The sequence below is a fragment of the Cryptotermes secundus genome, unplaced genomic scaffold (assembly GCF_002891405.2).
Source record: "Cryptotermes secundus unplaced genomic scaffold, Csec_1.0 scaffold146, whole genome shotgun sequence".
Classification (NCBI taxonomy): Eukaryota; Metazoa; Arthropoda; class Insecta; order Blattodea; family Kalotermitidae; genus Cryptotermes; species Cryptotermes secundus.
Window position 1 is genome coordinate 480643 of NW_019733838.1, and position 12264 is coordinate 492906.

At 36.0% G+C, this 12264-nt stretch overlaps 1 protein-coding gene across 4 annotated transcripts in view; it reads right to left on the reverse strand.

Annotated features, from left to right (window-relative positions):
- Positions 1-1718: 1718 nt before the first annotated feature.
- LOC111868208 (atrial natriuretic peptide-converting enzyme) overlaps positions 1719-12264 on the reverse strand; it is a 95755-nt gene continuing 85209 nt past the window's right edge. For 2 of the 4 annotated variants that reach the window (XM_023858653.2, XM_023858654.2), the window contains exons 9-14: positions 11606-11819; positions 8354-8499; positions 7022-7193; positions 4378-4613; positions 2916-3034; positions 1719-2823 (exon numbers count right to left, since the gene is read on the reverse strand). In XM_023858653.2, the coding sequence (XP_023714421.1) occupies positions 2641-2823; positions 2916-3034; positions 4378-4613; positions 7022-7193; positions 8354-8499; positions 11606-11819 (1070 nt within the window). In that variant the 3' untranslated portion in view covers positions 1719-2640. The remainder of the gene's footprint in view (positions 2824-2915; positions 3035-4377; positions 4614-7021; positions 7194-8353; positions 8500-11605; positions 11820-12264) is intronic. The other 2 variants (XM_023858656.2, XM_023858655.2) reach the window with 2 other exon arrangements.

A 12264-nucleotide genomic window follows, 5' to 3' on the forward strand; every position in this document is an offset into this window, starting at 1 on the left:
GGGTGTCACATGGTCAGCGCAATGATTCCCCACAGTCGTTGATTTCGGTTTTCTACACCAGAGCTGATGTTTCCTTGAAACAGCTCCTTAATTATCCTCATGAGGTTGAGTGGACCATGTTCAAAACCCACTACTTCTCAGAAAATCTGGTAGTGCCGGGAATCGAACCCGGAACATCTGGATCTTTAGCCAGGAACTCTGACCACTAGACCATAGAGGCAGTCAATCTTCATATATCATTTGATATCTAACATCTTGTGATGTGCAATGCTTGCTTGTTCACATCATCAGCTCAAAATTTGAGACAGTAGCAGACGCAAAACCAGAGGCAATTGACTGTACTGTCATATTGAAATTGCCAACCTTCCCCTTTTCTGTAAACCAACTTACCCACATATGTGAAATTCAATAAACTAAACAAATGGCATACATCATATCATATCCTGTACATCACTGATATTCCAGATACAGATTATGCCTGTAAATTATTGCTCATGAAGGATATGCAGAAAAATGTTAGGACTGTCTACACTGACAAGATTCTTTCAGTTTTCCTCACATATTCCCAGCAGATTTTAGGTTACTTTCTTTAAAACTTCATGACAGCAAGACACTATCTTGTGATTCTTGTGCTACCCAAAAATAATGTAGGCCACTAATTTCATCACTGTGTCAGATTTGAAAACTTGTTGTTAATTTACTTTTTGTTCAATTTCAGTAGCCTCTGCTCTGCAGAAAGCTTATATGTTGGTCATCTTGATAAACAAAAATTATCTCAGTTACTTAAACAGCACTAAAGGGAAGAAGAATTGCTTCACTCTTCCTTGCAATAAGGCAGCTAAGAGGCAATTCCTTCAGGATATTTCACAAAGCATCTTCCACTTAGAGACTAGTGAGCATGTTTAAAGTTCAGCATTGAACATCTGAACAAAATCAGCTAGATATACTGCATATTCTGTTAGTTTTAGGAACAGACATTTCAGTGTGTACTTCTGTAAAGTAACCAGCTCCTCTAGGTGGATGAGCACCAAGCTTCCCAAGTGTCCATTCTCTCTCTCTCTCGTGCTTCTGAATACACAATGCCCAAGTTTCTTTTGACATAATCTGATAGTAATAAACCTCTTCAGTTGATACAGCATCATCAAACGATTATGAACAAGCTCTGTGAACTAGCTGGCAGCAATTCATACTATGTATATGTTTCATTTGAGAGTACTAAGAAAAGTTGTGAGATGTGGGTGTATTACAACTATACTTTACCCACAGATAAACTGTTTCTGATGCAGGATCCACAACATGATTCGATACAAGTTTTACAGGAAGAGATATTTGCTTCATAACACTGTAAACACACCTCCTTCAGCTCATAAGATGTCACAATCAAATACAAATTTGGGGAGATAGAATGAGTATATACTATTAATCAGTCAACAGTTTACAAAGCAATTTAGCTCAAGTGGTGACCTATCCTGGATGCACCCATTTCAGATCTTGACCAGAGCACTGGACATTCACCCAGACCTTGCTGGCAAGGAGCTTCAACACAGTATCTTGAAAAAAGCTCTCTATTTCCTCTTTCCCAATTTTTACCAGTTCCTTATAAATAATCACCTTCTCATCAAATTCAGTGCTAAATAAACTCTGTTGTTAGTATACCCCAAAGCAGTGGAGGGCAATTATTTTGGCTGACAGGTTACATCACTAACTTAGGTAAGCTCTATGGGCCACATATCTTTATTGATGTAAAATTGTAAATGTTCCATTCAAGCTTCCTCTCTCTACATAAAGGAAACTAAAAGTAACAAACAGATATGAGATAAAAAATCTTTAAACTCAATAAAACAGAGTCAAATAGTGTTCTTCTTCTCAGTATTTAACATTACAAGCAAAGACATTACACTATATATATGTATATAATATATATCATTATATTTACACAGAAAATATCTGTACATTATTCACTGACCAGGTTTATTCTCAAAATGCACACTTCCAGATACTGGCTCTGTTTCCATATTTAGGCACAGGAGAACCTAATCTGAGTGGTATGTTAAAATTAGCTATTCTCACTCACATTCAGAAGTGAAGAAAGCACAATGTGCATATATTCTGTTGCAGTTTTAATATGTTGTTGCAAGCTGGTTGGAAAATGTTGTCAAGACACATTAGGTCTGCAGGCCTGCTTCTGCCCAACTTTGGATCATACTCGAAAATGCTCCCTGCATTTGGTCCTTAAAAATGTTCATGGTTCCTTCCACTCTTCTGGTAACATCTGTTGGAGAGTTTTAATACTGTAACAGATTGCATAATATGTCACAGCAGTGATCCTTTCAAGTACTGACTCTTGTTTCTGAGGCCTCTGTCTTTACATGAAATGATGTATTGGAACTATTTCTTTGCTGGAAATAAAAGAATGAAAGCTGTATTATGTTGTATCTGAACAGGGCCAGGTGAGGCTTAAATATCTGTGAAATAACTGATTAATTAACATTGCCATACACTGAGTTAGAACAAATTTTTTACATATATTTGTGGTAAGTAAAGAAAATTTCCAATCGTTCTTTGCCATTTTCACTTTTCTCACTGACTTATCTGATTACTTAACCTATTCATTACGTCCATAATCATTTTCAGTCATCCTCATGACATGGCACTCATAGTTTTGCGGATCCAATCAATGTTCGAAGTTATCTTATCATACAGCCTTGGACGTTCAGTTCCAGGCCTAGAGCAAGCTATTCTCCAGTTGCTAATTCCAACAAGAGTCCATGTTTTATTGTCAGAAAGCAAGCATAGCATTGGACTCCCAGCAAGTTCCTCTTCCTGGAAAGCAGGGATAATAAAATTAATAAATTAATAATAGATTCCAACATTGTGACAAACACAAAGTACTCAAAGTAATCTTTAATTCTTACATTGCAGTCATCTGTGAGATATGCTGGTTCAGTGCAGATGCTATTCACTGTGGGGATGCTGATGTTTTCACACCTTTGCATTGAACTCAATTTAATTTGCACACGCTGAAGTTGTTCTCCTGAAAACATTAATTCATCACAAACTATGCAATATAGTAAGAATTAACTTTCTTAAACCATTGGCCTACAATTTGATTTTATAAAATAATATGAAAACAGAATTTCTGGAAATAAAACTTAAATTACACTCAAATTTTTGTAGAAGCCCAGAGTCTTCTAAGGCTTACAGTTAACCCTGTTCTCCCCAGCCATTTTTTTAAGAATATTACCCAGTCTTTAATCCTTAATTCTCATTTCTTAATTATATCCACTGTTTTGACCTAACTCTTCTTTGCTGTGAAAACTTGAAATATCGGTGAATTACTTTTTTCTTACAGAGAAATGTTCTCTGCCAAGAACCATTAATTTTGTAACTAAAACAAGAGCCTACTAAGATTTGTTTTTCCCACTGACTTAGCTGTATAACTCCAAGATGTCCACCTGTTCGTGTGGGCTTACCTACTTTCACAGCTTTACAGTCTCTAGAATAAGGTCAAGTAGTTCACTTGTTTGGCAACAGATGTAGTATGCCTACACAGAGGTTTTGGAAATCTTTGTAATTTTATACAGACATTCTGATTAGATAAAATCTAGTTGCATACCATAGAGTTAATATAATTTTTGCTGTAGATTCAAGAAACGAGTTTTCTTAATGACTCTAGTCATGGTTTTTACTTTCTGGCCTTTGCCCACTTGGTAAGAGTCAGTAATGTATTTGAGATTTGGCAGATCAAATTATCAGCATAAAATCAACTCTGAGCCAAAGCATTCCCTATATTTGCAAATTTTGATTGTGTCAAATTTAAGAAATGGGGGAGTCAATGAAAAATCTCTGTGTTTAGCCACTCTATATTGAACTCAAAGACTTTTAGCATGGGAATCCTTACCTTGGCCTGAGACCATAAAATCCTCACACAAAGAAAAAAATTTACTGGATAATCTTGATAGTCAAGTGGACAGCATACAAATTTAGTATGCAAATGCAAAGAATCTTTAGTTTGATTCTAACTGTTCCCTGTAATATTATAAACAACAGTAAAAATAAATGACAGCATATTGAAAACAATTTTTCTTAATATTGGAGTTAAACATTGTGATTGAGTGCTCCATATATGGGAGTCTGTGTTCACTTCTCACCCCAGAGAATGCCTATTCTGACTGAAGTTTTCCATGGTTTTGTCTCAAACCCTCTGGACAAATGTTGGGAGAGTACCATAAAATAAGCAAAAACCACTCAACGGCCATCTTACCATTCATCACCATATAAACTATGCAGTTGAATTAATTACTCCTATAGGTATAAACAGAGCCAATTTCTGAAATGTCAGTCCTTAGACAATGGACAATGGCCAGGAATACTTACTGTTCCGTGCCCATCCCAAGGTATTGCAGTGTGAAAGATCTGACCCTTCTACAGGTAAGCAAACTGGATGAACAAAGTCAGACATGGTAACAGGTTGTTCCAACTTCACCATGACTACAGTGCTTCCTTCAACAGGCGATTTGACCATTCCAATAACAGAGCGCTCTTGATGCCATGGCGAAGATCCTGCCAGGCGGATAGTACCCAAGCGTGCCACCCACTGAGCTTTTGGTTGTCTTCAGGACAGAAATAAAAAGTGAGACCACACAGTGAACTGTATGCAAAAGTGGATGAACATAAAGTCAGAAAACATATAAAATACAGTATCTCTTTTAAGCAACATAACATGTTTCAAAAGCAAAGAATCTGAGAAACCCAGATTGTACACATACTTTTCTTCCCCCTGGTACTATGGTTCCACTGTAATATTCTGATTTATTTATTTCACAGTTTAAGGGACTGAATCGTTTTATGAACAAGAATGTCTTTTATTTATGGTATATACTGAAGACACCTAGTATACTTCAAATGTTTAGGATGCTTACAAAGATTACCCTTTCTGAAGTCAATTCCTTTCACTTACATTTACATTTACATTTACATTTCCAGTTCATTGATCCAATCCTTTCCCCTTAGGGCTGGATATAAAATATGTCACATATTACAAATTCATGATAACTACATATCATACATCTTAGGTCCAACAGAGTATATAAATCAGGCCTCATGCAGGCAGCACAAGTTGTCAAGACAATATACACAAGTTGTGGAAACACTATTGTCACATTCGACCCTGAATAAAATCTTTCATATTTCCAACTATAATAATTCTATATTGCATAATTGCACATTTTGTTATTCTACAGACATTGGCCAACTATATTATCAGTATAGTTTCATTTTGACATATTTTGAAATTCATAGCAAATACTGTTATTATACATACTCCCACACTTATAACAAGCAAAGTCTCACAATGTATTTATATAATATAAGCACACAGACTATTTATTTACTCTTAACATTCAAGTATTTGTATGTTCAATAAATTCGTCAATAGAGTAGAAAGAGTTACTTTGCAAATAATTTTGTAGAACAAACCTAAATAGACTTGAATGGATTCTGGCGATGGTGTATGCTGTACAGAACTATAAGGCTTATTTTGGACTTCATCCATCATCTGGTATATATAAGACAAAAAACCACAATGTTTCGGAGACTCGATCTGTCTCCATCCTTAGGTGGATGGGGCAGGATAGACCTACTCTGTTGGGCCCATTAGAAAGAGCTAGTCTCTATCACTGGTTTTTTGTCTTACATATACCAGACGATAGATGAAGTCCAAAATAAGCCTTATAGTTCTGTACAAACCCAAGTTGGTTTTTATCATTTTTTAAAGCTGAGATATTTGATGGCAGAGCATTAAATAGCTTGATGCCTGAATAACACACTGCTCTGATAGGATATTATATGCGTTATAGGTATCTGAAGGTGGTCATTCTTTCTTGTACTAATCATATATAGAGAGCTATTGGTCTGAAACTTATCACAGTTATTAATATGAAATGCCATCAGTGAGAGCAAATATATTCATGGGCTTCAATATGCCAAGCTTTTTAAATAAGCCTCTACATGTATGGGTTGGGTCCACTCCACCATTATTATTATTATTATTTTCTTTTGCATAACAAAACCCTTATGCCTGTCAGATGTATTTCCCCAATATATTATTCCATATTTCACTAATGAGTGAAAATATGCACAATATACTGCTTTAAGATTATTAATATTTAATATATAAGATAATTTTCGAATTAGAAAACTTCAGTTCAATGACACAAATTGATGTAGTAGAGCTGGATAATTCAATCAGTATAGTGATTAATCTACTGGCTGAACAACAGGAGAATCAGGGTTCAATTCTGGTGAGGAAGAGATTTTTCTCACTGTCACTTTGTCCAGTCCATCTCTAGGGTTCACTCAGTCTTCTATCCAAGAGGTACTACTGGCTCGTATTCTAGGGGTCATGATGTCTCACATACATATGCATTATGAACACAACTGTACTATATGATATACGGAGTGCTGCAACATTATGTTTTTGCTCCAAGAAATTCCAAATTTAAAAGAATAAATATGTGGAATAAATGACTGATACAAAATTAACTTTGTAGGTAAAAGGTTACGTTTTCATATATAAAGGTAAAATTGAATCTATGACTAAGCTCCACACCACAGAAGCATAGTGGAGGCAAGAAGTAGGGCTTCATTCATTACAGAGTTCAGAATTAGATGGACACAAGAGGTTAGCTTCACAATCCAGCTGATATTATTCCCAGGACTAGACCCTGCAATTTTGACTGAACAGGTAACTGGGTGGGACCATCGCTGGTGTGTGTGCAGTAGTAAGCAGAATATCTCTGTCTCTGCTGAGAACTGAACCCCAGTTGTCCAGCCATTCATATTATTGTCTAATCTATCCTGGATATGTACAATGGTATGAAAGAAATATTGAATGGATTTCCAAATTTTGAAAACTGGATGAATGTTAGCTAGAACATAGAAAACTGATAATTCTTTTCACAAATAGTTCAAGGTTTAATTCCATGTTTCCAAATCAGATTACTTCACATGATAAGCTTACCCTTGGAAACATGATGCAGTAGTCAGCAGCCACTCAGCAGACACAAGAGTTGCATCACAGACATGGACACCATCCTTGAACAGTGCAGCATGCCAAGGCCAGTCTCCATGGGCAGCCATTTTACCTAAACCTTGAATGCCTGCATTTCCTCGTAGACTTTGTGCACCACATTCTGCTCTCAAGTAGAGAAAGAGATTAATGCAAAGAAATTGCAGGCACTGTCTCGTGTACTATTGTACTTAAGCATCCTGTTGCATTAATGTAATATATATCACCATCTCACTGCAACTTTTATTTCTGTTTTTAGTATATGCCCAATCTTACTGCTATGCATGTTTTGGGTCATATATGACTATCATCAGGCATATGTCTCTGTTTCTTGTTATGTTGTTTTGCTCTCCATGTGTGTAGAGTGTAGATAAACTTTACAGACATGGACAGCTAAACATCATCACGAGGGACAAAGTGGTGACATCTGCACACCACCACAGTACACACAATAAAACACACATTAACAGTAAACCAACACCTATACGAGCAGCATATAATATTCAAGTACCAATGTCAAGACAAGTGAATGTGATGCATGTGACTAATGACCCCACTGTAAAAAATTACTAGTTGTGAGATCTGCAAAAGCAACAGCTAAATGGGCATATTTAAGCTAGAAAGGCAAATGAAGGGCCTGGCACTAAGTAGGGAAGAATGGAAGAAGCTTTTGGAAATATCAAGGGCCCACATAGGGCTGTAGAGCCAGTGATGATAATGATGATATACTTCTATGACAGACAAGGTGGCCTCTGAGTCTAAAACCAAGCCATCACAAATAGAGTGAGAATGGAAACTAAGGTCTACACTTTCTTAAGTGTAAGAGAAGGTAGACAGTTTATGCTTTCATGACCTGGTTGCATTTCCCTCTGGAAAAGAGCTCCTGGTACCCAGTACATAGGAGGGTGGGAGAACCCAGAGATAGTTTGGATGTGGCTGTGAAGTTCCTGTATCAACTGGAAACTGAACACTAGTCATCTAGTCCATATCCAATCACTTCACTGACTCACTAATATGTATTTGTGAGACATGCATTTTCATTGTTGTTTACTTTTCTTTAATGAACAGCTGTAATAAAAGTATAATATGGTCTCCAAAGTAAATTCTCTGAACAAATTACAGCTAACCTAATTTATTTCAGACAAATGCCGATATGGGGTCCCCCCTCAAAACAAGAAAGAAGCATTTATTCCCAAACCCAAACAAAATGCCACTTCATGAAAACCAAATCAACTACCTTCAGTAACCAAAGAAGAATATGGTGAAAGATGTGTGAAGACATACCAAGATTAGAACATCCAATGTAAAGAACTTCCTTTTTGGGACATGGTGCACGAACAAATGTAATTTCAGCAGCACTGGGGTCTTCCATATGAACATACTGAACTTCATCTTCCTTATCCTCCTGAATTCGAACAAAGTTCACATTTCTGTAACAGAATATACTTCATAATAACTGGAATAATTCTGATTCCTCTTGATCTTCTCCCCTGACAATGTGCAAACTTATGTGATACTGGAAACTCGTTACATAGAAGACACAAATGAAAAAGAAACCATATATGTTACTGGAAAAGTAAACTGTACACTCAAGATACAATCATGCTGATGGCTTTCACGTGTAAAATTTAACATTGCTTTATTTGAAGTCACAAATATTTACTTTTTTAATCAGAAAACATGTCACATCTGAGTACTGTCTGACTGAGTACTAAAGGTACCTTCCAAACTGCACCTACCAGTGACGTAGGCTATCTACACTGCCAGATAGAGTTTCATTCCCATACTCTTCACATCATCCTTTTACATCTTCATAAAGAAGTAGAATGCCAAATAAATCGTTGAATATTTTAGTCTTCTGATGCCTTTTGATTCAGGGCATGTCTGCTAACATTCAGTTCAGATTCTATAGTTTTCTTGTCCCTCACATTACAAGAAGAACATAGACCAGGTGCTGAAAGAATATTTTTACCTCAGGAAGAGGAACAGGAAACTTAGGCATAGATATGAAGATAACATAATAATGGATCTTAAAGATACAGTGTTTGAGAATTTTTTCTGAAATCATCTGGCTCAAAACAGGGTCAGTGGCACACTCTTGTGAACACCATAATTAAAAGGGCTCATTTCTTGACTAGCTGAGTAACTCGTAGCTTTTCAAGACATCTTTATGATGATTTCAAAGTATGAAATATATTGCTCACAATTATGGTAACAACGGGAAAGCTTCTCATGTTAAGTGTATCATGGTTCTGAGGCAGTCTGGAACCTCTAGTGATCTAATTTCTTGTGCATAATGATGGCCAAATTTATGAATTATCATCAATGTTCTAATACAGAATTATTAACCCACTTTTCTCTCTTTCCTGATGGAAATTTTTTGATTCTCAGCAAGGACTGAGAATTTTCCTTCACTACAGTCAGGGTTCTAGCGCTCTTACAGTGTACACAGTTCCAAGATGGCGAACAGTGAAGTGGAAGGTGTATCTGATGCCACAAATCTTTACTGTAGTATTGAGATGGAAAGTGAAAGAAGCTGCAAGTGTTGTGAAGGGTTAAAAGTGGAACTTAAGAAGGTGTTATTAGAACTTAGTTCAGTAAGAGAAATTATTAAAATGCTTCAAGAAAGTGGTAACTATGGAGGATGGGCTGAGTGTGAAATCACTAACCGGCCGAAGGTATATCAAGAGAAAAATTTTGAAATGAATAAAGAAAATGTAACAGTAACAAAAGGATATGGCAAATGTGCCCACAAGATAGAAGCAAACCAAACACAGGCATTATCAAAGTGTGTAATAAAGGAAGCTAAGAAGAGGGAAAATGATAGGCATATAGCTAATGCAAAAACAAAACTAGAGCAATGTGGCAAATAGTGAATAAGGAATTAGGAAATAACCTGCAAAGGGAACTGGGAATAGAACTAAAGTGCAGGACAAGGAAAGAGGCAAATCCACAGCGTATAGCTGAAATGTTTAATTTATATTTCGCGGACATAGTAGGAAAGCTTGTCAAGCAAAATCATAGTATGATGTTGTGCTGAAAAACACCACAGAGAATAAATACCTGTAATGAAACCATGTTTATTTGTCCAGTGACAGAAAACGAGATATTAGAAATGGTGAAGAAAGATAGGGGGAAATTTTCAGCAGGTACCGATGAAATACTGGATTATGTGGTTAAAAAATGTATAGAAGTGGTTAAAACGCCATTAGCCCACATTTATAATGCCTCTTTAGAAGCAGCTATTTTCCCAGAGAGATTTAAGATACCAAAGGTAAAACCACAAGAAGGATATGAAAAATTATAGACCAATATCCTTTTTGAGTGCTTTCTCGAAAATCTTGGAAAAGTTGATGCATAATAGGTTACTCTCCTTTTTGACAAGAAATACCATATTAACAGAGGCCCAACATGGATTTAGGCTGAATAGGTCGACTGAGACTGCAATTTACTCTTTTCTAGCAAACATACAGGAATCAGCTGAGAAAAAAGAAAACAGGTCGGAATTTTTGGTGATTTAACTAAAGCATATGATGCCATAAATCATGACACCTTCTTTCTAAATTACAAACATATGGAGTTAGAGGTGTGGCAAACTTATGGTTTAAATCATATTTGGCTTACTGGAAGCAAGTTGTTGAAATAAATTGTGATGGCAAAAAATATACATCGGCTCCAAGAGAAATTAAAGATGGAGTACCACAGGGTTCAGTGCTTGGACCATTATTATTTTTATTATACATAAATGATCAGCCTTTGAATATCAAAGAGGTGATGATATAAATATTTTTGTAACAGTTCAATGAAAATAATCTTATATTGAATACTGAGAAAACAATAGCAATGGCATTTCATTAGACAAGAAAGAGATTTGATGAAACCTCAAATCAAATTTGGCAAAATGTACATCTCCTATAAATGTGAAACGAAATTTCTAGGTATACATGTTGGCGAGCATATGGAGTGGAGAGCACACATGATGTTCTTAAGCTCAAAACTTTATAAAATCTGTTACATGATAAAATCCCTTAGGGATGTAACAAGCCGACAGGTTATAAGGAGTATTTACTTTGCTCAGTTCCATGCTTATTTGAAGTATGGTTTAACTTTCTGGGGTAGCGACCCAAAAAGTAAAATTATATTTAAATTGCAGAAACAAATTGTTAGAATAATTAGTGGTGTGAGTAGATTAGCATCATGTAGACAATTTTTAAGGATTTAAACTTATTTCCACTACCTTGTACAGGTATAATGTTGTATCACAGAGAAGAGAGGTTTTCTGGGAGTCTGCATTGCTTTTAATTATGTGCACATATTGCGTGGTGGTTTTCTATGTGTAAGTGGTGCACATTCTGTTTCCTTTTTTGATGTCATGAGTGACATTGGTCAAGTTTTGTATATTTTATTATGCTCTGTACATGTTACCATGCTCCTTGCTGTTAGATAGTGATTGTTACCCTTCTGTAGTTCTATTTTCACTCTACCTGCCTAAGATGAAGAGTCAATTCTTATTTCAGATAGGCGATGACTACTTACTCATATGACAAGATACTGCACAATGACGTGGCAATGGTGCTGAGTGTTGCTTCTCTGTTGGGTTCAGGTACTGTGGCATTCAAGTTTTCTGTGCAGACTTTCCCAAATTGACCCTTCTCATTGAAGACAACATATCCTTCGGTGTAGTACTGTGAATGGTGTGGGGTTGCAGGAGACATGTTGACAACAGATGACAGGCTAGGAGCAATTGTCACTGAAAAAGAAACTAAACTGTGAAAAAATGATAATAACTGCAAATTTATAAAGAATATTGCTATTACAGGTACACCGTGATTTATGTCCCTTGGGTTTCTGCATTTTCATGTATACTCTGTGCAGTTCTCATTCTTGAAAACCTTCCATAATTATGTACTACATACTCATGCACACAGTATGTCCCACAACCTGTAACTCACTCTGACTCATTTCACAAGCAAGATATCCTGATGGATATGTACACATCATTAGCAGTGCATAGAGATTGTTGTAAATACAATGACCTCTGGATGCTACTTACTATTTTTTTTATCATCTTTATTACATAAATTCAAATGTTTTAAGTTTTAAGTTGAAAATCCTCAAATAAATAAAATACAGGTTTCAAAACATAACCAGAAGAAACATCTGTCTATTAAACTACTCCTTCCTACTATAATAGA